Source organism: Phocoena sinus, chromosome 2, assembly GCF_008692025.1.
Source record: "Phocoena sinus isolate mPhoSin1 chromosome 2, mPhoSin1.pri, whole genome shotgun sequence".
Classification (NCBI taxonomy): Eukaryota; Metazoa; Chordata; class Mammalia; order Artiodactyla; family Phocoenidae; genus Phocoena; species Phocoena sinus.
Genome location: NC_045764.1, coordinates 89,830,080 through 89,855,274, shown reverse-complemented (window position 1 = coordinate 89,855,274; position 25,195 = coordinate 89,830,080). Strand labels below are relative to the sequence as shown.

Here is a 25,195-nt window from a genome sequence, read left to right as displayed (position 1 = left end):
TAGACATTCAAGAAAATATATTGAGTTAAAGGAATTATTGTAAGAAAAACTGGTTCCATGATGGCTCTTTATAAGTCACTCAGGAGCACAGTCTATGTATGTACTGCTATGAGCTAAAACTGCTAAAGAAAGCTGTTTGAAATGAAGCTTTTCTCATCTTGCTTCCTTATGGTCTGAAGTTTTCCAGGCATTTGTTACTTTCTCAGAGACAGAGTCCAAGCTGTTTCAATGGAATGTGAGCTCTGAGAGGTGGAATAACTATTAAAGCCACTTACCTGGTGTCTCAGTGCTGTGATGAAATCGTGAGCAGGGATAAGGTGGTTATTTCTCATGTGTTAGACTTCTAGGCAGATGATAATGATTATTTCCTCTTTCGTAGAGTGCCCTAGGACAGAAATGGGGATATGTGACCCTTAAGATTAGACTGCCACCTTGGATCTAAATGAGTTGCCTTCTCCTCCCTCACAAAAATGGTGGGCAGGTAGGCCATTCCAGTCAGGGTTTCTCTTTCTCTTAAGCTAAGGATGATCAAAGCAACTGACAAACTGTCACGGAATCTGCCAGACCTCACTCTGGCCTTCCCCGCCTCCCAGCTCCTGAACTTTCCCTCCTTCTGTCATGCTCTGGGCCCATTCTTAGCAAACTAACAGGTCACAGACTTCTGGTCTGCAACCATCCTAGGCCTATTGAGCCAAGTGCCTGCCTTTGTACCCTGGTGGCCTGATGATAGAGCTTCATGGAGGTGAGTTACCTTTTTCTAACTTAGCTGATTTCTGGAGCATAATGTGGAAAACTGGATCAAAGAAGAGGGTATGGATTTTACAGCATGAAAGAAAATTCAGAGGGATAGTTAACTTGTGGCAGCTTATAGCTTCTATACTCTCTCTAGGCCTTGGAATAATTGAGAATTTAGAGAAGAGAGTTTGGTAGAAAAGTGATGAAACCTACCAAAAACTTTTGAGAAAAATTAAAATACTATACAAAAATGTACTTTATTAATGTAATCACTTTATTATTTTAGATTGAAAAAATTTATTATGTATAACTTGATTTGCTCATTATACTATCACACTTGGTATTTTATACTTAAAGTGGAGTTGATTTAACATTTTAAATTGAATTCCTTCAAGATCTCTTTGGAACTAAAAATAAATGCAATTATATTCTGAATTCAGTGTTTTCTTGATTGTTGTACAGATAAAAGAAAATGTTTATTTACTACAAGAAAGGTAAAAAACCTCACTAAAGTTCAGAAACAAGAGATTGTGACACTGAGCCGTTAGGTTCTGAGTTATCATTTCCACCAGTTACTTTTTCGCGGTACGCGAGCCTGTCACTGTTGTGGCCTCTCCCGTTGCGGAGCAAGGGCTCCATACGCGCAGGCTCAGCGGCCACGGCTCACGGGCTTAGCCGCTCCACAGCATGTGGGATTTTCCCGGACCGGGGCACGAACCCGTGTCCCCTGCATCAGCAGGCGGACGCTCAACCACTAGCGCCACCAGGGAAGCCCCACTTACCTACTTGAAAAAAAAGTTTTTAGGGCTTCCCTGGTGGCGCAGTGGTTGCGAGTTGGACTCGCAACCACTGCGCCACCAGGGAAGACCCACTTATCTACTTTTAAAAAACTTTTTTTAGGGCTTCCCTGGTGGCGCAGTGGTTGTGAGTCGGACTCGCAACCACTGTGCCGCCAGGGAAGCCCCACTTATCTACTTTAAAAAAAAAATTTTACGGCTTCCCTGGTGATGCAGTGGTTGCGAGTCCGCCTGCCGATGCAGGGGACACGGGTTCATGCCCCAGTTCGGGAAGATCCCACATGCCGTGGAGCGGCTGCGCCCGTGAGCCATGGCCGCTGAGCCTGTGCTTCTGGAGCCTGTGCTCCGCAATGGGAGAGGCCACAAGAGGCCCACGTACAGCAAAAATAATAATAATAATAAATTTTTTTTTACTTTTGTTGGCGTAATGTTGTGTTAGTTTCAGGTGTACAGCAAAGTGATTCAGTTATACATAAACATATGTTCATTCATTTTTGGATTCTTTTCTCTTATACTTATCACAGAATATTGAGTAGAGTTCCCTGTGCTATACAGCATGTCCTTGTTGCTTATCAATCTTATACATAGTAGTGTGTGTACGTTCATCCCAAGCTCCTGATTTATCGCTCCCCCCACATTTCCCCTTTGGGAACCAAAAGTTTGTTTTCACTATCTGTAAGACTGTTTCTGTTTTGTAAATAAGTTCATTTGTATCATTTTTTAAAAAAATTAGATTCCACATATGAGTGATATCATATGATATTTGTCTTTGTCTGATTTACTTCACTTAGTATGATAATCTCTAGGTCCATCCATGTTGCTGCAAATGGCATTATTTCATTCTTTTTTATGGCTGAGTAATATTCCATTGTATATATGTACCACATCTTTATCCAGTCCTCTGTTGATGGACATTTAGGTTGCTTCCATGTCTTGGCTATTGTAAATAGTGCTGCAATGAACATTGGGGTGCATGTATCTTTTTGGATTATGGTTTTCTCCAGATATATACCCAGGAGTGGGGGTACTGGATCATATAGTAGTTCTATTTTTAGTTTTTTAAGGAACCTCCATTCTGTTCTCCATAGTGGTTATACCAATTTATATTCCCACCAACAGTGTAGGAGGGTTCCCTTTTCTCCACACCCTCTCCAGCATTTATTGTTTGTGTTTATAAAACACATGAAATAAAGTTCCTAAATGGCATTCACTTCCAAAAGATACTGCATTCACAAGGATTAAAAACTGGCTCTAGCAGGCAAGACTTTCTCTTAAATCACCTTCAATTGGCCAGGTTCTTCTACAAGTTTTATCTTATACAGAATGTATCTAATTTTAAAGTTTTCAAGGTAGTCTGAGTGGCTTAAAATGCAATGTTTTTTGTCGTTTCATATTCCCTGATGGGCATAATTTTCTGAGTTTGATCTTCTGAGCACATATTGAGAGAGGGTGGAGAATAAACATATTTTTTCCTCTTCACTTCCACAGTATTTCCCATTCAGCCTAGTACAAAAAAAAAAAAGGAATAATCTTTTAGAAAATCATTTGTTATCTTTGGTTAATGGAATTAAATGAATCATTAATATGTAAAGGGATGGTAAATTTAAAATTCTCACTGTACAACAGAACCATAGGAAATAAGACTGGAAATATGAGTTTGCAACATGTTGTAGAGAATTCTGAACTCTGGGGCCCTTTAAAAAAGCTTATTTTGGTAGGTTATGGAGAGCAACAGAAGATTTTTGAGGCAGAGGAGGGTTAGCAATTATTATTTCTATTAGCATTATTAACTAGACTCTGCAGCTGATTAGATGATGGAGAATGAAGAAGAAAACAGCCAAAGATAATTCAGATTTCAAAACTGAGATACTGGTAGTGCAATAGAAATAGGGAAGTCAAGAGAAGGAACTGATTTACAAAGACAGACACGCTCTGTTTAAGTCATGTTGAGTTTCAAGGACCCAGTTGTGGGCTCGGAGATGTGGGCTCCCAGAGATTCAGATTTGGGAGTCACCTCTATAGCAGCTATACATGAAGTTATGGGCATGAATAGCTCACTTGGTAAGAAGAGAGTATAGAACTAGAAGAGAGCTGAAGACAGTCCTTGGTGATTATTTACTCAGGAAGAGAAGAAAAGGAAGAGAAACCAGCTGAGGCAGGGGAGTGGTCAGAGGCAAGAGAACTAGGACAGTACTGCACCACAAGAGCCAAAGGAGAGACTCAATAAATCGAGGAGAATGAAGAATAAGTCATTAAATGAGTGTTTAGCAAACTCCATGGCAAGCTTTAAGAAAACAGTTTCTATAGAGTGCTGGGGTAGAGGGTCTGTAACAACAGCAGAGATTCAGACAGGTTACCTTAAGCAAAGAGGTAACCTCACTTATCCTGAGGATAAACATCCATCCCTCTAAACACATTTGTTGAGGCCCTACTATGGCAAGGTGTTGTGTTAGGTACAGGAATCCAGGAAAAGCCAAAGGACAGTGCTGTGGTTAACATAACAGAGCCACTCTCCACATTTGTTTCTATGTGTAATTCTTGTCTCTACCAACTAATTGACTCTTTCTACCCTACACCTCTGCATTTTTTTGCCTCCTGTTTAAAATTCATCTCTTAGATTCTGTTTCCTTATGATTCTCCATGCCATGACCTTTCTGTCCCAAACTCTACCTCATAGAAATCTTTAAGCTTTTGCTTTGACTGTCAATTTTCTGATTCTCTCTTTTGTTTCCATAGCTAAATTTGCAAGAGGTTCTGGTTTGCCCAGATCATCTTTTTTCATTGAGTTGTTGAACAGCCCATGGAATCAGTCAGAAGCCCACCTGTATTTTAATCACCTGTGGCCCGGGAGAAGGCTTGGAGGCCACAAGCTATGTGCAGGCTTGACCTTTAGCATGAACTATGGATATTGACTTTGAGTCCCCATTCCTGTGGCTGGAAGGAAATTCAACTTGCAATCTTTGAAGAGAGGCATCCATATTGATTATTGCTGAAAGTTCATTTACTCAATCTGGTTAAGATGTGTATGGAGGACATATTGAAATAACCTCCCCCTTCCCTCCCCCCAACCCTTCTCTAAATACATAAAAAGGTTGGATAAATTGTGAAAAACAGTTGAAGCTTTGGTTTTCAAGTGGCAGAATAAAAACAGTGATTTTTTTCCTCTTCTCAGAAATTCATCCTTCTTTAACTCAAAACTACAAGGAGAATGAAAAATAGACAAACTTTATTTGTGATGTAACTAGAAACACCTGTAAGCCTGGACTACAACCTATGAGTAAGAACTGCCCAATATAGTGAAAGTCAAACAGGAATGTGATAATGGATGCCTAAGGGTGCAGGTTTTATACAAAGTGAGAGTGACATAGCTCTCCAAAGAAAGTGACCCAAGACCCACAAGTCCTTATTGTACTGAACAATAAGAACAGGCAAGCAGACTGAAGTAGGGGCTTTTTTTCCACCCATTTGACACAAAGACTTGAGATACAGGGAAGGTGAAGTTGAAAAGGGACAAACAGCTATATTTGTAGAAAGCAGTCTGTTGGTGAGGAATAGTGAAGGACATAGACTCTGCATTGTAAGCAACCCTGAAATGCTAATCATGGGAAACAGCAAGGGCTATAAGAACTCATGCAAATACTATTTCATAAAGAAAATGGCCTTAAATATGGTACTGCCTCCACCCTCTTGCAAGTCGCTTGCAAACAGCTGATTCAGGAAGAACTCACCTCATTCAGTGTTTAAAGAAACAAAAATATAAGTAGCATCCATTAAACAAGAGTGGGGAGAAATGTCCAGAGCAAAGTGCAGAGAACTATGGAGTTAGAGAACATGAGAAGGAAATTAAGAGGAATGTGGGCTAGAGTGAGAGACTCTGACATTTGTCTGATAGGAGTTTCAGAAAGACTGCAGAGAATACACGAGAGGTAATATTCCAAGAGAAAATGGCTACATTCGGTTCAGGCAGGCAAGACCCCGGTTTGGGAAGATCAGGTGTCAGGGGTAAGGAACACAGGCAGTGTGGGAAACTAGGGAGTAAAGGCCTAAGGACTCAAGCTAAAGAATTTGGATAGAAAGAGGTGAAGATATAGGTATGGAAAGAGAGCAAAAGAGTCATCAATGAGTATGGAATTTGATGGATGGTGAGGCAAAGGATTTTTAGCCATGTTCCCTTGGCTAGAATAGATCTATGAGTGAAACTAAGCTCACAAACAGAGGCAAACACAAAGTTATGACTGGAAATGGAGGGTTAGAAATGAAGAATAGGGAGTTCTGGACACTCAGATTCTCAAGGGGATGTACAGAAGATGGAGACAGCTCTGGTCTTAGGGTTAGAATTCTTTGGATTCCCTCAATTCTACCACTGACTTGAGTGTCAAAGCAAGTTCTGAGTTCTAGTTTTCCTTTCAAGAGCATGAGACTAACCCATGGACCAATCCTCAGGGATTCTGCCTCAGAATAAATCTTGTCTATATTTAAGTTTTTCATCCTTCAGAGGCCACAATATGCAAATTGAAAAATAGTGTATGTACATTTAACATTTCTTTTCCCCCCATAATAATCTTCCTCACTTTTGTCTGCCCAAGATTTGATCTTTTAAGTCCCATCTTAGATATCCTATATATTTCCCTTGACCACACCCACTGGTCATGCATCAGGGACCCATCTATTATGCTCTCCTAAAACGTACTTATCTCCATTATATTGATACAAATGATCCTCCTACTTTGAGGAGGTTTCATCTCAGTCCCCATTTTTATACTCCTGGATCATAGTTTTTTGTTTTTTGGTTTTTTTTGCGGTACGCGGGTGTCTCACTGTTGTGGCCTCTCCCGCTGTGGAGCACAGGCTCCGGATGCGCAGGCTCAGAGGCCACGGCTCATGGGCCTAGCTGCTCCATGGCCTGTGGGATCTTCCCGGACCGGGGCACGAACCTGTGTCCCCTGCATCAGCAGGCGGACTCTCAACCACTGCGCCACCAGGGAAGCCCAGGATCATAGCTTTTCATCTTTAGCATTTAGGAAAAGGTAAGAATACAGAGAGCTGGTAATGGAATACACTGGGAGCAGTGGATCCTGGCATTGGAAAGTCTAAGGTGGGCAAGGTCACTTCAGGAATTCTGGCAGAAAACTCTGCAGGAAGTAGAGTCCAAACTCCTGGAATCTGGGAAGTCAATGGTGACAGCAAGGTCTTCCACACAGTTAAGTCAGACAAACCCCACAGGGTCCCTGAGGCTCTAGAAATTCAGTTCTGGTAAAGATGTGACCTGTGAGATGAAACACCAGACTTTCTTTCAGGCCAGCCTCTCCTTGCTGATTCCAGAGCAGAAACAGGCTCTATCCATGGCTGGTGCTCAGATGAGACAGAAAAGGGTGAGTGGAGTGGGTAGGGAAGTACCACCCCTAGACCTGGGCAATGAAGGGCTTTTCCTTTGGCTTATGCTTTAAGGCTCCCACTCTGACCCTTCTCCAACTACGTTCCTCTTTACAAGATACGGAGTCCATGAGACCACAGAGCCCATGCTCTCTCCTACTTTAAATTACATGACATGTATCCAGGACTCTAAAATTCTCTGTCCAAAAGATTCTGAGTCCACCATTAGAACTTCCATAGCTCCCATAGGCAACTGTGTGCCTAAAGGGCAGTTGTGTGTAGGGGTGTGTGTACATGTATGGAGCTTGGTTGTGTGGGCTAGGTTTTCCACACACATGCTTATGAGGTATGGGACAGGGTGAGGGGGTTGGGAGGGGAAGAATGGGCCAGGGACTTCTAGTTGTACTTTGCCTTGACCCACAATTGCTAGTGGAAACCCAGATATGAGCAGTCCATGGGCAGAGCCTCTATCTTACCCACTTCTATGCCCCAGCAAGTATGGTCATTAGAACAGAGTTGGAATTATTCAATGTTTACTTCATCAGACTCTTAGGTATTGAGCTCAAAGCCACTTCTGGTGGCTAGTTTTTGATAATAGTAGCTATAATACAGCATTCTTCAATGCAGGATACTGTCAATATAAAAATTCTTGCTCTGGAGTCAGATATAGCTTCAATCTTTTAAAATTGAGGTAAAACTTATGTAACATAAAATTAACCATTTTATTATTTTTTAACCATTTTAAAGTATACAATTCAGTGACATTTAGGTCATTCACAATACTGTGCAACCACCACCTCTATCTAGTTCCAAAATATTTTCATCGCCCTCCCAAAGAAACCCCACACCATTAAGAAGTCACTTCCCACTTCTCCGTCCCCCAGCTTCTGGCAACAACTAATATGCTTTCTGTCTCTATGGATTTGCCTATTCTGGATATTTCATATAAATGGAATCATATAATATGTGACTTTTTATGTCTGGCTTCTTTCATTTAGCATAATGTTGTTGTAGCAGATATCAGTGCTTCATTCCTTTCTATGGCTGAATAACCTTTCATTTTATGGATATGCCACATTTTATCCATTCGTTAACTGATGGAATTTGGGTTGTTTCCATCTGTGGCTACTGCAAATAGTGCTGCTATTAATATTTGCATACAAGTTTTTGTTTGAATATCTGTTTTCAACTCTTTTGGGTATATACCTAGGAGGAGAGTTGTTGGATTATATGGTAATTCTCTGGTTAACTTTTAGAGGAACTGACAAGCTGTTTTCCACAGCAGCTGCACCATCTTACACTTTCAACAGCAATATACGAGGGTTCCAATTTCTCCATATCCCCACCAATATTTGTTATTTTCCATGAAAAAATATAACAATCTTAGTGGGTATGAAGTGGGATATCACTGTAGTTCTTATTTGCATTTTCCTAATGATGTTGAGCATCTTTTCATGTGCTTGTTGGCCATCTGTCTATCTTCTTTGAGAAATGTCTGTTCAAGTCCTTTGCTAATCTGTAAACTGAGCATCTTTTTGTTGTTGATTTGTAAGAGTTCTTTATATATTCTGGATTCTAGACCCTTAGGTATATATATTTGCAAATATTGTCCCCCACTCCCACTATTCTGTGAATTGCCTTTTCACTATCTTGTGAAAAGAAAACTAAAATCAGTTTTTTTTGTGATGTCTTTATCTGGTGTTAATATCAGGATAATGCTACCCTCATAGAAAGAGTTAGGAAATGTTCCCTTCTATTCTATTTTCTGGAAGAGTCTGGAAAGGAGTGATGTTAATTCTTCTTTAAATGTTTGGTAGAATTCACCAGTGAAGTTATCTGGTCCTGGGCTTTTCTTTGTTGGGAGGTTTTAAATGATTGATTCAATCTCTTGTTATAGGTCTGTTCAGATTTTCAATTTTTCCTTGGGTCAGTTTTGGTAATTTCTGTGTTTTTCTATTTCATCTAGGTTATCCAATTTATTGGCATACAGCTTTTCATAGTATTCTCTTATAATTCTTTTCTATTTCTGTACAGTCTGTGGTAATGTACCTACTTTCATTTCTTTTTTATTTTATTTATTTTATTTTTGGCTGTGTTGGGTCTTCGTTGCTGTGCATGGGCTTTCTCTAGTTGTGGCGAGCGGGGGCTACTCTTCGTTGCAGTGCGCGGGCTTCTCACTGTGGTGGCTTCTCTTGTTGCGGAGCACAGGCTCTAGGTGCGCAGGCTTTAGTAATTGTGGCGCACAGGCTTAGTTGCTCCGTGGCATGTGGGATCTTCCCGGACCAGGGCTTGAACCCATGTCCTCTGCATTGGCAGGTGGATTCTTAACCACTGCACCACCATGGAAGTCCCCCTACTTTGATTTCTGATTTAGGTAATTTCAGTCTGTCCTCTCCTCTCCTCTCCCCTCCTCTGCCCCCTTTCATCTCTCTCTCTCTACCTCCCCCACTCCATCCCTCCCTCTCTCTCTCTGTCTCTGTCATCAGTCCTGTTAAAGGTTTATCAATTTTGTGGATATTTTTCAAAGACTGAACTTTTGGTTTCATTACTTTTCTCTATTGTTTTTCTATTCTTTTTCATTTATCTCCACTCTAATCTTTATGTCCTCTTTTGCTAGCTTTGTGTTTAGTTTGCTTTTCTAAATTCTTTAAGGAGGAAAGTTAGGTTGATTTGTGATCTTCCTTCTTTTTTTTGCGGTACGCGGGCCTCTCACTACTGTGGCCTCTCCCGCTGCGGAGCACAGGCTCCGGACGCGCAGGCCCAGCCGCCATGGCTCACGGGCCCAGCCACTCCGCGGCATGCGGGATCCTCCCGGACCGGGGCACGAACCCACGTCCCCTGCATCAGCAGGCGGACTCCCAACCACTGCGCCACCAGGGAAGCCCCTTCCTTCTTTTTTTAATGTAGATGTTTATCAGTAAAAATTTCTCTGTTAACACTGCTTTCACCACATTCCATAAGATTTTGTATTTTGTGTTTTTGTTTTCATTCATCTCTAAGTATTTTCTAATTTCACTTGTAATTTCTTCTTTGACTCATTGTTTAATAGTTGTTCCTTATTTCCACATTTGTTAAATTCCAGGTTTCCTTCTCTTATTAATTTATAATATCATTTCATTGTAGTCAGAGAAGATAGTTTGTATGATTTTAATCTTCTATGACTTATTTTGTGTCCTAACATATGGTCTATCCTGGAGAATGTTCTCTGTGCACTTGGTAAAAATATGTGTTCTGCTATTGTTGGGTAGAATGTTCTTTATATGTCTGTTGGGTCTAGTTGGTTTATAGTGTTGCTCAAGTCCTCTATTTCCTTACTGATAGATACTCTGTCTAGTTGTTCTACTCATTATTGAAAGCTTAGTACTGGAGCCTACAACTATGAATGTAGAACTATCTATTTCTAACTTCAATTCTGTCAGTTTTTGCTTCACATACTTTGGTGCTCTATTGTTAAGTGTGTATATGTTTATAATTGTTATCTCTTCTTGATAGATTGACCCTTTTATCAATATATAATGTCCTTATTTTCTCTTGTAACAATTTTTGTCTTAAGTCAATTTTTGTTTAATATTGGTGTAGCCACTCCATCTCTCTTTTGGTAATTATTTGTATGAAATATCTTTCCCATCCTTTCACTTTTAACCTATTTATTCTGGGCTTCCTTGGTGGAGCAGTGGTTAAGAATCCTCCTGCCAATTCAGGGGACATGGGTTTGAACCCTGGTCTGGGAAGATCCCACATGCCGCAGATCAACAAAGCCCGTGCGACACAACTACTGAGCCTGCACTCTAGAACCTGTGAGCTACAACTACTGAAGCCCACGCGCCTAGAGCCTGTGCCCCACGACAAGAGAAACCACTGCAATGAGAAACCCACGTACTGCAACGAAGAGTAGCCCTTGCTCACCGCAACTAGAGAAAGGCACACACAGCAACAGAGAACCAAAAGCAGCCATAAATAAATAAATAAATAAAAAACTATTTAAAAAAGTGAATCTCCTGTAGACAGCATATAGTTAGATCATGTTCTTTTTATCCATTCTCTCAATCTCTGCCTTTGAATCACAGGTTAATCCATTTTCATGTAAAGTAATTACTGATAAGGAAAGACTCACTTATGCCATTTTTCTATTTATTTTCTACATATAATATCTTCTTTGTTTCTAAATTCTGTTACTGCATTCAAATAAATTTGTTCTTAGTGTCCCATTTTGATTCCCTTTCCTTTTCTTTTTCTATATATTGTTTTTATATATTGTCTAGTATTTTTCTTTATTGGTTACTCAGGGGATTAAAATTAGTATTTGAATTTTCTAACAAGCAAGCTAGAAATTCAATTCACATTAATCAAGTGTGAATTAATACCAACTTAGTTTCAATACACAAAAACTCTGTTACTTCCCAGCTCCACTTCCCCCTTTATGTTGTCATTGTCACCAATTACATCTTTATACATTGTATGCCCATTAATGTATGCTTATTGTTTTATGAATTTAAAAAATGATAAAGCAGTTAAAAACCAGAAACTGCATGGGCTTCCCTGGTGGTGCAGTGGTTTTGAGTCCATCTGCCGATGCAGGGGACACGGGTTCGTGCCCTGGTCTGGGAAGATCCCACATGCCGCAGAGCAGCTGGGCCCGTAAGCCATGGCCGCTGAGCCTGCACGTCTGGAGCCTGTGCTCCGCAACGGGAGAGGCCACAGCAGTGAGAGGCCCGCGGTAGACATATATACATGTAGGGGTTTAAAAACCAGAAACTGCAACAATTTTGTCTTTTATATTTACCTATGTTTACCTTTACCATTGTTCTTTATTTCTTCATGTCTTCAAGTTACTTTCTAGTGTCCTTTCATTTTAGCCTGAAGGACTCCCTTTAACGTTTCTTGTAGAGCAGGTCTACTAGTGATTACCTCCATCAGTTTTTATCTCCTCTTTCATTTTTGAAGGTTAGTTTTAATGAATATAGAATTCTTAGTTAACATTTTTTTCCCTACATTTTAACTATATCATCCCACTGTCTTCTGGCTTCCATGTTTTTGAAGGAGAAATCAGCAGTAAATCTTATTGAGGCTCTCTTGTACATGATGAACTGCTGCTTTTTTTTTTTTTCTGCTTTCATGATTCTCTTTGTCTTTGTCATTTGACAGTTTGACTATACTGTGTCTTGGCATGACCTCTTTGAATTTATCCTGCTTGGAGTTGTTGAGTTCCTTGGATGTTTATAGATTCATGTCTTTCATCATATTTGGGAACTTTTCAGCCATTATTTCTTCAAATATGGTTTCTGCACATTTCTCTCTCTCCTCTCTTTCTGGGACTTCCATTATGCATATGTTGGTATGCCTGATAGTGTCCCAAAGGTCTCTTAGGCTCTGTTCATTTTGGTCATTCTTTTCTCTTTCTGCTCTTCAGTGAATTTTTAATTTCAGTTATTGTACTTTTCATTTCCAAATTTTCTATTTGGTTCCTTTTCATTATTTCTATCTCTTTATTGATAGTCTCTATGTGATGAGACATGGTTCTCCTGGCTTCCTGTAGTTCTTTGTCCATGGTTCCTTTAGCTTTTAACCATATTTAAGATAGTTGATTTAAAGTCTTTGTCTAGTAAGTCCAAATCCTGGGTTTCCTTAGGGAAATTTTCTATCAATTTTTCTTCCCCTGTGAATGGGTCATACTTTCTTGTTTTTTTGCATATGGCTTTTTTGTTTAAAACTGGATATTTTGAATATTATAATGCGGCAACTCTGGAAATGAAATTCTCCCTGTTTTTCTTTTTCCTGTTTATTTTGGGTTGCTGTTTTTCACTTAGTGACTTTTCTAAACTATTTTTTTACAGTTTGCTACCTCTGTCATGTGTGGCCACTGAAACTTATGTTCCATTAACTTAGTGGTCAGTTAGTGTTCTGACAAAATTTGGCTCAAATGCTTGGAGCCAAAAGAGAAAAAAATAAAATAAAATTTAATCTTCCAGTCTTTACCAATTGGCTCTGTGTTGGGCACTCCTTCAACATTTAGCCAGGCCACTTACAACTCTGTCTTAGCCTTTACTTCTCACTCATGTGGAGCCTGACGGTCAGCCAGAGGTGAAAGCTTAGTGTCTTCTCAGGCATTTTCTGTACACACATCCAGACCTGGGCATGCACTTGGGCTTCTTGACTCCCCAGTATACACTGGAGCTTTTAAAAGCTCTTATGCCCCACACATCTTATTTTCTAATTTCCTTCCAAGGCTTTTTGGGCTTGTCCTATTATCCCTTCCCACAAGCTGCTGTATCCAATCCTTTTGCCTTTAAGTACATTCAGCAAAAGCCTCCCAGGAGCTGCCACAGCCCTGGGAACTCTCTGGGCTGGACAAAACAAAGGCAAGCCCTTGTTCTGACCCTTGAAGGAGCCACCAAAGTGGAAAATACTACCACAATTCTTTGAGAATAAAGTACATATTTCCTCTGGCACTAGCAAACTGCACCAGGAGTGCAACTGCCATCTTCATGGCTGCCACCAATTTGGAGAGTGAGGGATGGTAAGTGAATGAAAACACTACAGTACATTCTTACTACAATGTGGCAGCTTCTTTCTTCCTTTAGTTTTCCCCTAGTTGTTATATATATATATATATATATTTTTTTACTAGCTCCTGGAGTTCTGCAAAGGTTGATTCTGACAGTTTTTGCAAGTTTATTAGTTGTTTTTTTTGAGTTCTCCCTTGACTTCCTCCTCTGCCATATTTAGTGAAGTCAGTACTGAACTGAAAATTTTAATCTACTGCATTTTGTACTTACATTTAAAACTCAGAGCTTAAGCATATTTAGTACAAGTGAGGAAATAAAATGAATCAGGCAGCTGCTAAAGGCCCAGTTCAATGTTCTTCTGTAGAAAAGTGTGCAATGGTTACTATTAATCAATAGGAAGGGTTGGGCTTCCCTGGTGGCACCGTGGTTGAGAGTCTGCCTGCCGATGCAGGGGACGTGGGTTCGTGCCCCGGTCCGGGAAGATCCCACGTGCCGCAGAGCTGCTGGGCCCGTGAGCCATGGCCGCTGAGCCTGCGCGTCTGGAGTCTGTGCTCCGCAATGGGAGAGACCACAACAGTGAGAGGCCTGTGTACCACAAAAAAAAAAAAAAAAAAAAAAAAGGAAGGGTTGGGATCCTTTTTCAGTTTAATGCTTTGCCTGACCTATCAAAGCTACTCTTGTTTTATTGACTCATGTTCTTAAAGTCTATCTGAAGCCTCTGCTGGCTCTGCAAAGTGAAATCCCCAAAGTGTTCAGAACTACAAAGAAGGTATTTTCTTCCTGAGTTCTCTTCTCAAAATGAGGGGTGGGAAGTACTAAGTAATGATAGTGCCTGCTTGGTCCACTGAGTTTGGACTTGGACACCTGAGTCTAGGTACAGTGAGAGCATATTTGTTGGCTCCAGAGATCAGCTTGAGAGTAAAAAAGACTGGCTTATTTAAATCACTCAGAATCTGGGTCCTAATTGGCCAGAAAACAACCTTTCCTGCCCTTCTCTCTTCTTCCCCTTTTACTTTTTCTGTGTGTTTTTTTCCCCACAACTTGCCCTTGATTTGTGGCCCTTAGCCTTATACAAAGACAGAGAGGTGGTCATGTAAGTGGTATAGTTAGAGTATAGCCAGGAATGCAGCATCTAAAAGAGTACTAAAGTGGGATTTCCCTGGCAGTCCAGTGGTTAAGACTCCACGCTGCCACTGCAGGGGGAGTGGGTTCGATCCCTGGTCGGGGAACTGAGATTCTTCTACATGCTGTGTGGCATGGCCAAAAAAAAATTTTTTTTCTATTATTGTACCTTTATTTTGCTTTTTTCTTTTTCTTTTTTCAACATCTTTATTGGAGTATAATTGCTTTACAATGTTGGGTTATTTTCTGCTGTATAACAAAGTGAATCAGCTATATGTATACATATATCCCCATATCCTGTCCCTCTTGCGTCTCCCTCCCACCCTCCCTATCCCACCCCTCTAGGTGGTCACAAAGCACCGAGCTGATCTCCCTGTGCTATGCGGCTGCTTCCCACTAGCTATCTATTTTACATTTGGTAGTGTATATATGTCCATGCCACTCCCTCACTTCTTCCCACCTTACCCTTCCCCCTCCCCGTGTCCTCAAGTCCATTCTCTACGTCTGCGTCTTCATTCCTGTCCTGCTCCTAGGTTCATCAGAACCATCTTTCTTCCTTTTTTTTAAGATTCCATATATATGTGTTAGCATACGGTATTTGTTTTTCTCTTTCTGACTTACTTTACTCTGTATGACACTCTAGGTCCATCCACCTCACCACAAATAACTCAATTTTGTTTCTTTTTATGGCTGAGTAATATTCCATTGTATATAGGTGCCACATCTTCTTTATCCATTCACCTGTAGATGGACACTTAGGTTGCTTCCATGTCCCGGCTATTGTAAATAGAGCTGCAGTGAACATTGTGGTACATGTCTCTTTTTGAATTACGGTTTTCTCAGGGTATATGCCCAGGAGTGGGATTGCTGGGTCATGTGGTAGTTCTATTTTTAGTTTTTTAAGGAACCTCCATACTGTTCTCCATAGCGGCTGTATCAATTTACATTCCCACCAACAGTGCAAGAGGGTTCCCTTTTCTCCACACCCTCTCCAGCATTTATTGTTTGTTTTTTTTTAACATATTTATTGGGGTATAATTGCTTTACAATGGTGTATTAGTTTCTGCTTTATAACAAAGTGAATCAGTTATACATATACATATGTTCCCATTTCTCTTCCCTCTTGCGTCGCCCTCCCTCCCACCCTCCCTATCCCACCCCTCCAGGCGGTCACAAAGCACCGAGCCGATATCCCTGTGCCATGCGGCTGCTTCCCACTAGCTATCTACCTTACGTTTGTTAGTGTATATATGTCCATGCCTCGCTCTCGCCCTGTCACAGCTCACCCTTCCCTCTCCCCATATCCTCAAGTCTGTTCTCCAGTAGGTCTGTGTCTTTATTCCTGTCTTACCCCTAGGTTCTTCATGACTTTTTTTTTCTTAAATTCCATATATATGTGTTAGCATACGGTATTTGTCTTTCTCTTTCTGACTTACTTCACTCTGTATGACAGACTCTAGGTCTATCACCTCATTACAAATAGCTCAATTTCGTTTCTTTTTATGGCTGAGTAATATTCCATTGTATATATGTGCCACATCTTCTTTATCCATTCATCCGATAATGGACACTTAGGTTGTTTCCACCTCCAGGCTATTGTAAATAGAGCTGCAATGAACATTTTGGTACATGACTCTTTGAATTTTGGTTTTTCTCAGGGTATATGCCCAGTAGTGGGATTGCTGGGTCGTACGGTAGTTCTATTGTAGTTTTTTAAGGAACCTCCATACTGTTCTCCATAGTGGCTGAACCAATCACATTCCCACCAGCAGTGCAAGAGTGTTCCCTTTTCTCCACACCCTCTCCAGCATTTATTGTTTCTAGATTTTTTGATGATGGCCATTCTGACTGGTGTGAGATGATATCTCATTATAGTTTTGATTTGCATTTCTCTAATGATTAATGATGTTGAGCATTCTTTCATGTGTTTGTTGGCAGTCTGTATATCTTCTTTGGAGAAATGTCTATTTAGGTCTTCTGCCCATTTTTGGATTGGGTTGTTTGTTTTTTTGTTATTGAGCTGCATGAGCTGCTTGTAAATTTTGGAGATTAATCCTTTGTCAGTTGCTTCATTTGCAAATATTTTCTCCCATTCTGAGGGTTGTCTTTTAGTCTTGTTTATGGTTTCCTTTGCTGTGCAAAAGCTTTGAAGTTTCATTAGGTCCCATTTGTTTATTTTTATTTCCATTTCTCTAGGAGGTGGGTCAAAATGGATCTTGCTGTGATTTATGTCATAGAGTGTTCTGCCTATATTTTCCTCTAAGAGTTTGATAGTTTCTGGCCTTACATTTAGGTCTTTAATCCATTTTGAGCTTATTTTTGTGTATGGTGTTAGGGAGTGATCTAATCTCATACTTTTACATGTACCTGTCCAGTTCTCCACTGTACATTCCTGCCACCTTTATGAAAGATAAGGTGTCCATATGTGCGTGGGTTTATCTCTGGGCTTTCTATCCTGTTCCATTGATCTATCTTTCTGTTTTTGTGCCAGTACCATACTGTCTTGATTACTGTAGCTTTGTAGTATAGTCTGAAGTCAGGGAGCCTGATTCCTCCAGCTCTGTTTTTCGTTCTCAAGATTGCTTTGGCTATTCGGGGTCTTTTGTGTTTCCATACAAATTGTGAAATTTTTTGTTCTAGTTCTGTGAAAAATGCCAGTGCGTAGTTTGATAGGTATGGCATTGAATCTGTAGATTGCTTTGGGGAGTAGAGTCATTTTCACAATGTTGATTCTTCCAATCCAAGAACATGGTATATCTCTCCATCTATTTGTATCATCTTTAATTTCTTTCATCAGTGTCTTATAATTTTATGCATACAGGTCTTTTGTCTCCTTAAAAAATAAAAATAAAATAGTACTAAAACTTGAAATTCTGTGATTTAAAATGTATTACTTTGAAGTACCAGTTCAAGATGGCAGGCTGCACATACTGTCCACCTTCTCAAAAATCCCATACAAATTTCATGAAATATATATATAACAAAGAATAAATCCGCAACTGTGCTAGAACATAGTGAATTGCTAGGAGTGGACCAAGAACACTGGGGAATGTTTGCATGATATAAAGAAAATGGGATTTAGTGGTATAGAAACCAAACTGATAAAAAATCTGCAGCACAGCTCTAGAGAAGGAGAGACTGTTGAAGTGTTAGATCCTGACAAAACACTTTATTAACTTTAAGTTCAAAGTCAGCTGTGCTTACAGTAGAATAAGGCTAAAGAGGTTGGCAGAGATGGACCAGTTCTTGGCTCTGTGTAAACCAGCTTTGTGTTAGCACCAGGTACAGCTGGCAAGAGCCTCTCTCTGAACAATGCAGGAATATGCTCTCAGTGTAGGAGTGAAAGCTGGAGAGAGAAGAGGACAGTGTTCCTGGTAACTTCAAATTCTTACAACAGACATGGGACCTTCACACACTGAAGGGATGTTTATCTGTTGGCACATTCCATCTGATTCATTTAAATCTACCATTGCACTAACTTCTTATATGCCAAAGAGACCCACAGAACTGCAATGTAAATAGATCTAGGCTTTTATTTATAAAATGGATATTTAAGAATCATCAGAAATTTTGAGTAATACCCACAATATGAAAGAGAAATCTCAAGCTCACCAGCAGAACAAATAACCAGAACAAAGAAACAAGAGTTACTACCGGAAACAAAAGAGAACTAAAAAAAATTTTAATCTACATCTCAATAGAGATTAAAGAGAACAACTTCATCCTGGAATATTTGAGAAAGGAATAACTAAACAACAAGAAAGCAGTCTTGGAAGTTAAAAACATGATTGCCTTCTAGCCAAAAATAGCTCTGAGAAAGGATTGAATATCAGAATGAATGCAGCCAAAACTGAATTAGTGGATTAGAATATCAAATTTAAGAATGCTTCTAGAATGTAAAGGGGCGGCGGAGGGAAAGAGAGCAAGACGTTTTAAAGAAAAATTATGAGACAAAGATGTTAGATGTAGTAGATTTAATGTCCATCTAATATGAAGTCTAAAAGAAGAAAACAGAAGATAAAAAGGAAGAAATAACCAATAAAGTTAAATAAAAATTATCTGAGCTAAATAATGTTTTTATTGTTTAGGCTAAAAAGATCACTTAATACTGAGAAATATTGAAAAGAGAAATAAATTTAGGGCCATCCTGCTAAAAATTTGTGAATTTCCAAATAAAGAGAAAATCCTACAAGTTTCTAGAGGGAAATAAACTCATTCCTAAAGGAAGTGAGAATCAAATTGGCACTGGATTTCTCATCCGTAACACTAAATGCAAATAATGGAAAATGTCTATAAAGTACTGAGAGGGAAAGATTTGGAACTGAAAGCTCTAAACCTACACAAGCTATCATTCAAATGCTAGGACAAAATAGGGTTACTACTACTGGAAGTGAAATTATTCCAATGGAATATACTCCTTATTCAGACTTTCTTTAAAAATTACTTGAAGATATACATTTTAAGTTCCATTTCTGGCAAAACTGTGAACCACTTATCCTGGAAAACCTACCACTACAGAACATCTAGAAATGCCAGTTAAGCTGTAATAAACATCCTCTGTAATGCATACTTGAGTGTAAAAGAAAGTAAAGAGAAACTCCAAAGAATACAGATTAGAAAGCAGTGAGATGGGCTGGAGTTACTGAGAGCGGTATCTGCACTGAGACCTTTTGTGTATCTCAGGAAAGCCCAGATTTAACAATCTTTAGACCCATATCAAGTATGTAGTTGGACCTGAGAACCTTGAATAAAGGTAAAACATTTGAAGAGCTACATCCTCAGTGAAGGAGTAACAAAGAGAAAAAAAAAAAAACTTAACTATCTTGATCTGGGGTCTGAGTGATAAACAAGAGTGTCCCTAGAGAATTTTTAACCACAAGCTTGCCCTCATACAGGGTTAGGCTTAAAATTTACAATCCCTTTATGATCTAGAGATTTGAAACCAATAATACTAACATAAAATAGTGGAGGTTGGTAGTAATCTGGATCTCCAAGCAGAAATAAACACAGATATTCTCTGTAGGGACTCACCTTTAATCTAGGCAAAGTATAAAATAGAAGAGATTTATAAACCAAATTACACTAAAATTAAGAACTTCTGTTCATGGGAAGACACTATAATAGGGGTGAAAAGACAAGCCATATACTGAGAGGTGGGAGAAGATATTTACAACACAACCAAAATAGAACTAGTATCTGGAATATATAGAGAACTACTCTGAATCAATAAGAGGACAAACAACTCATTAGAAAAAAATGAACAAAAAACTTAAATGGACACTTCTTCTCTTAACAAAAGAGGATCCACAAATACATGAAAAAATGTTCAACTGCATTAGTAATCACAAAAATGCAAATTAAAGTTATATTGAGGTACCATTACATACCTGCTGGTTTGGCAAAAAATAGAAAATTTGACAATAGTATGTGTTAGTGAGGATATGGAACAACCAAAATTTTCATCCTCTGCTAGTAGAGTGTAAATTGCTACATTTATTTTGGCAAACAGTTTGGTATTATCTAGTAAAGGTAAAGAGTTACATATCCCATGATCTAGCAATGCTATTTCTAGGTACAGATCCTTGAGAAATGCTTACACATGTTCACAAAGAGACACAAACAAGAATGTTATTAATAGCATTGAGCATTTTTTACAGATTGAAGGTCTGTGTCAACCCTGTGCTGTGCAAGTCTATCAGTGCCATTTTTCCAAAAGCATTGCTCACTTTGTGTCTCTGTGTCACATTTTGATAATTCTTGTAATATTTCAAACTTTCAAGTTATTATATTATCTGAGGTATTATATATTATTATATTTATTATTATATAATTATATATTATTATTCTATTTATTATCACAGATAATGTTATCTGTGATTAGGGATCTTTGATGTTACTATTGTAATTGTTCTGAGGCCCCACAGATCACACTCACATAAAACAGGGAACTTAATCGATAAAGGTTGTTTGTGTTCTGATTGCTACACAGATGGGTCATTCCTTTGTCCCTCTCCCTTTCCCTGGGCCTCCCTATTCCCTGAGACATAACAATATTGACATTTGGCTGACTAATAACCCGACAATGACCTCTAAGTGTTCAAGTGAAAGGAAGAATCACATGTCTCTCACCTCAAATCAAAAGCTACAAATGATTAAGCTTGGTGAGGAAGGCATGTCAAAAGCCAAGACAGGCCAAAAGCTAGGCCTCTTGTGCCAGTTAGCCAAGTTGTGAATGCAAAGGAAATGTTCTTGAAGGAAATTAAAAGTGCTACTCCAATAAGCATGTGAATAGTAAGAAAGTGAAACAGCCTTATTGCTGATAATGGAGAAAACTTTAGTGCTCTGGATAGAAGATTAAACCAGCCACAAGGTTCCCTTAAGTCAAAGCCTAATCTAGAGCAAGGCCCTAATTCTCTTCCTATGAAGGCTTAGAGAGGTGAGGAAGCTGCAGAAGAAAAGTTTGAATCTAGCCGAAGTTGATTCATGAGGTTTAAGGAACCATCTCCATAACATAAAATTCAAGGTGAAGTAGCAAGTGCTGATGTAGAAGATGCAGCAAGTTATCCACAAGATCTAGCTAAGATCATTGGTGAAGGTGACTACACTAAACAACAGATTCTCAATGTAGATAAAACAGCCTTATATTGGAAGAAAATGCCATCTAGAACTTTCATAGCTAGAGAGGAGTCGTCAATGGTTGGCTTCTAATCCTCAAAGGCCAGGCTGACTCTCTTGCTAAGGGCTAATGCAGCTGATAACTTTAAGTTGAAGCCAATGCTCAGTTACCATTCTGAAAATCCTAGGGCCCTTAAGATTTACATTAAATCTACTCTGCCTGTGCTCTATAAACAAAGCCTAGATGACAACACATCTGTTGACAACATGGTTTACTGAATATTTTAAGTCCACCATTGAGACCTACTGCTCAGAAAAAGATTCCTTTCAAAGTATCATTGACAATTCATCTGATCACTCAAGAACTCTGATCGAGATGTACAATGAGATTCATGCTGTTTTCATGCCTGCTAACACGACATCCATTCTGCAGCCCGTGGATCAAGGAGTAATTTCAACTTTCAAGTCTTACCATATAAGAAATACATTTTGTAAGGCTATAGCTGCCTTAGATAGTGATTCCTCTGATGGATCTGGGCAAAGTAGATTGAAAGCCTTCTGGAAAGGATTCACCACTCTAGATGCCATTAAGAACATTCATGATTCGTGGGAAGAAGTCAAAATATTAACATACACAGGAGTTTGGAAGAAGTTGATTCCAACCTGCATGGATGACTTTGAGGGTTTCAAAACTTAAGTGGAGGAAGTACCTGCAGATGTGGTGGAAACAGGAAGAGAACTAGAATCTGAAGTGGAGCCTGAAGATGTGACTGAATTGCTGCAATCTCATGATTAAACTTTAATAGATGAAGAGTTGCTTGTTATGGATGAGGAAAAAAGTGGTTTCTTGAGATAAAACTTACTCCTGGTGAAGATGCTATAAAGAGCGTTGATATGACAACAAAGGATTTAGAATATTACATAAAATTAGTTGATAAAGCAGTGGTAAGGTTTGAGAGGATTGATTCCAATTTTGAAAGAAGTTCTACTGTGGGTAAAATGTTATCAAACAGCACTGCATGCTAAAGAGAAATCATTCATGAAAGGAAGAGTCAATCAATGCAGAAAACTTCATTGTTGTCTTATTCTAAGAAACTGCCATAGCCACCCCAGCCTTCAGCAACCACCACCCCGATCAGCTGTCAACATCAAGGCAAGACTCTCCACTAGCAAAAAGATTACCACTCGCTGAAGGCTCAGAAGATGGTTAGCATATTTTAGCTATATAGTATTTTTAATTAAGGTATGTACATTTTTTAGACATTATGTTATTGCACATGTAATAGACTACAGTAATAACTTTTATATGCACTGGAAAACCAAAAATTTTGTGTTACTCACTTTACTGTGATATTCACTTTATTGTGGTGGTATGGAACCCAACCTGCAACATCTCCAAGGTATGTCTGTATATAACATTTTTTCACCAAAGAACATGAGCAGGAATGTTCTTAGCAACACTATTTATAATAGGTCCACACTGGTAATTACCTAAAAGTCCATCAACGGTAGAATGGAGAAATAAATTATGGTATATTTACACAATGGATACTATACAGCAACGAGGTTGAATGGACCACAATTATATAGAATATGAATAAATCTCACAAATATAATGTTGACCAAAGAATCCAACAACAAAAGAGTATATATTGCATGGCTGCATTTATATAAAATTCAAAAACAGGCAAAACTAATGTATAGTGTTGGAAGTCAGGATGGGGGTCAACCTTGATGAGGGATAGTGACTTGAAGCAGGCATATGGGGAGCTTCTGGGATGCTGAAAATGTTTCTTGATTGGGGTGATGATTACACAGATGTGTTCATTTTGTGAAAAGTTACTGAGCTGTACACTTATGATTCTGCATTTTTCTGTATAAATGTTATTTCTGTAACGTGTTTTTTAAAAAGGATGGGTGGTACTTCCCTGGTGGTGCAGTGGTTGAGAGTCTGCCTGCTGATGCAGGGGACACGGGTTCGTGCCCTGGTCCAGGAGGATCCCACGTGCCACGGAGCGGCTGGGCCCGTGGGCCATGGCCGCTGGGCCTGCGCGTCCGGAGCCTGTGCTCTGCGATAGGAGAGGCCACAGCAGTTGGAGGCCCGCATACTGCAAAAAAACAAAAACAAAAACAAAAACAAATAAAAAGGATGGGTGGAGGGCCTGGATGATATTATAGTTGGTGATATTATGCCATTGACTGAGGAATCTGACTGATCTTCCAATTCTTTGCATATGACTTCCAGAAAACAAAACAAAACAAAAAGGTAATAACTAGTAGAACAGAAGCTGGAAGTAAACCTTTCAACTGATACATAGAGAAAGTGGGTGGAAGAAGCGATGTACAACGAAATACATTTCTTTGATTGAGTACTCTTTCTTCTTCTGCCTTGGTTCTCTATTAAAGTTTAATAATGTTGGGAGTAGTAATAAACTATGATGTTAGATAACAATGAATTTATTGATCACTTTCAAAGAAGAGATTATGGTGCTTTTACTCTGACTGCATCAATTCTCAGCTCCTTTAGGAATAGAGCCCACTATCCTGGAATGCTGAAATGGGCAATGAGAAAGAGAAACTCATTTTAGCTTTTCTTTTCCAAAGGTATCTTCCAACACCTCTGTCAACATTGACCCAGACAACTACGTTGAAGTGAATGATTTCATCACCCAGATACCCTCTAAAGTGCAGATACAAGATATTACTATGGAGTTATACTGCCCACTGTGTAATGATTGGTTTCGTGATCCACTGATGCTAAGCTGTGGCCACAACTTCTGTCAGTCTTGTATCCAAAACTTTTGGAAGCAGCAAGCACAAGAAACATTCTGTCCTGAGTGTAAGATGCTATGTCAATACAGCAACTGTACATTTAACCTTGTACTGGAGAAGCTGGTAGAGAAGATTAAGAAGCTACCCCTATTCAAGGGCCATCCACAGTGCCCAGAGCATGGAGAGAACCTGAAACTGTTCAGTAAGCCAGACGGGAAACTGATATGCTTCCAATGCAAAGATGTTCGATTGTCTGTGGGGCAGTCTAAAGAATTCCTGCAGATCTCTGATGCTGTCCGTTTCTTCACGGTGGGTGAGCCCTGGGTTTTGAGCAATCCTGAGCAATTCCTTAGGAAGGCTGGGAAAAATCTTTTGTTGGACTTCTTCTCTCTTCCAATACCACCCCTTATCCAGATGATTACTAGAAAGCTCAGAGTGCTCAGAAAATACAATATATCTTGCAAAGTTCTTTTTCTATAGTTGCCAATTATAGGAAAGCAGTGAAGGAGCTCTGGTCTACTCCCTCAGTCAATCAAATATTTACCCAAACCCTGCCATGACAGCATTCTACTAGACACTGTACAGAATATGGACATATAAGATATTGCTTTTGTTATAAAAGTCTTGAAATTTAGTCAAGTTTAAAATGAATAAAACAACCAAAGCAATATAAGATAGTCTACTGCTGTGAGCTAAATTTTTGTCACATTTGTAATTCACAAATGTTTAGAATTTCAGAGGAGATTAGAGAAAACTGAAATAGTCAGGGGAGGCATGGTGAAAGAAGGCTTGAACTGGAAAATTATTTGAATTTGGATGGGCAGAAGGAAGAAATGAGAGTTTTAAGTGAGAACAATGCAAGTAAAAGTATAGAGAGTGAGAACAGTGTAACTAGAGTAGAAAATATATAGAGCTCTGTTATCTTCTTCAAACCCCTGAAGTTAGCTAATAAGAGGATAAAACTAAGTTTTTCTGCTGCTTGTAATTTTCTTCACAATTTTTGGAAGAGACAGGAATTACGATACAGGCTAAAGGAGACTTTTGTAACAAGAGCTTGCTTTTTTTTCCCCTGACACCCTGGGGCTTTGGGGGAGATGTCCCTTATGGCCCTTTATCTCTCAATTACCTTGTGTTAATTCTACACGGTATTCCCAGGAGGAGCTTACTATCCATCAGGGTCAACTGGAGGCAACCCTGAAGGAACTTCAGTCCCTGAGGAACATGCAGAAAGATGCTATTGCTGCTCACAAGGTGAGGAGCAGGGTAGAGGGGTTA

At 39.4% G+C, this 25,195-nt stretch overlaps 1 protein-coding gene across 1 annotated transcript in view; it reads left to right on the top strand.

Annotated features, from left to right (window-relative positions):
• Positions 1 to 391: 391 nt before the first annotated feature.
• Positions 392 to 25,195, top strand: part of TRIM69 (tripartite motif containing 69) — a 38,193-nt gene continuing 13,389 nt past the window's right edge. Inside the window, 3 exon segments of the mRNA XM_032623547.1 lie at positions 392 to 481; positions 23,753 to 24,229; positions 25,076 to 25,171. Of these exon segments, the coding sequence (XP_032479438.1) occupies positions 443 to 481; positions 23,753 to 24,229; positions 25,076 to 25,171 (612 nt within the window). The 5' untranslated portion in view covers positions 392 to 442.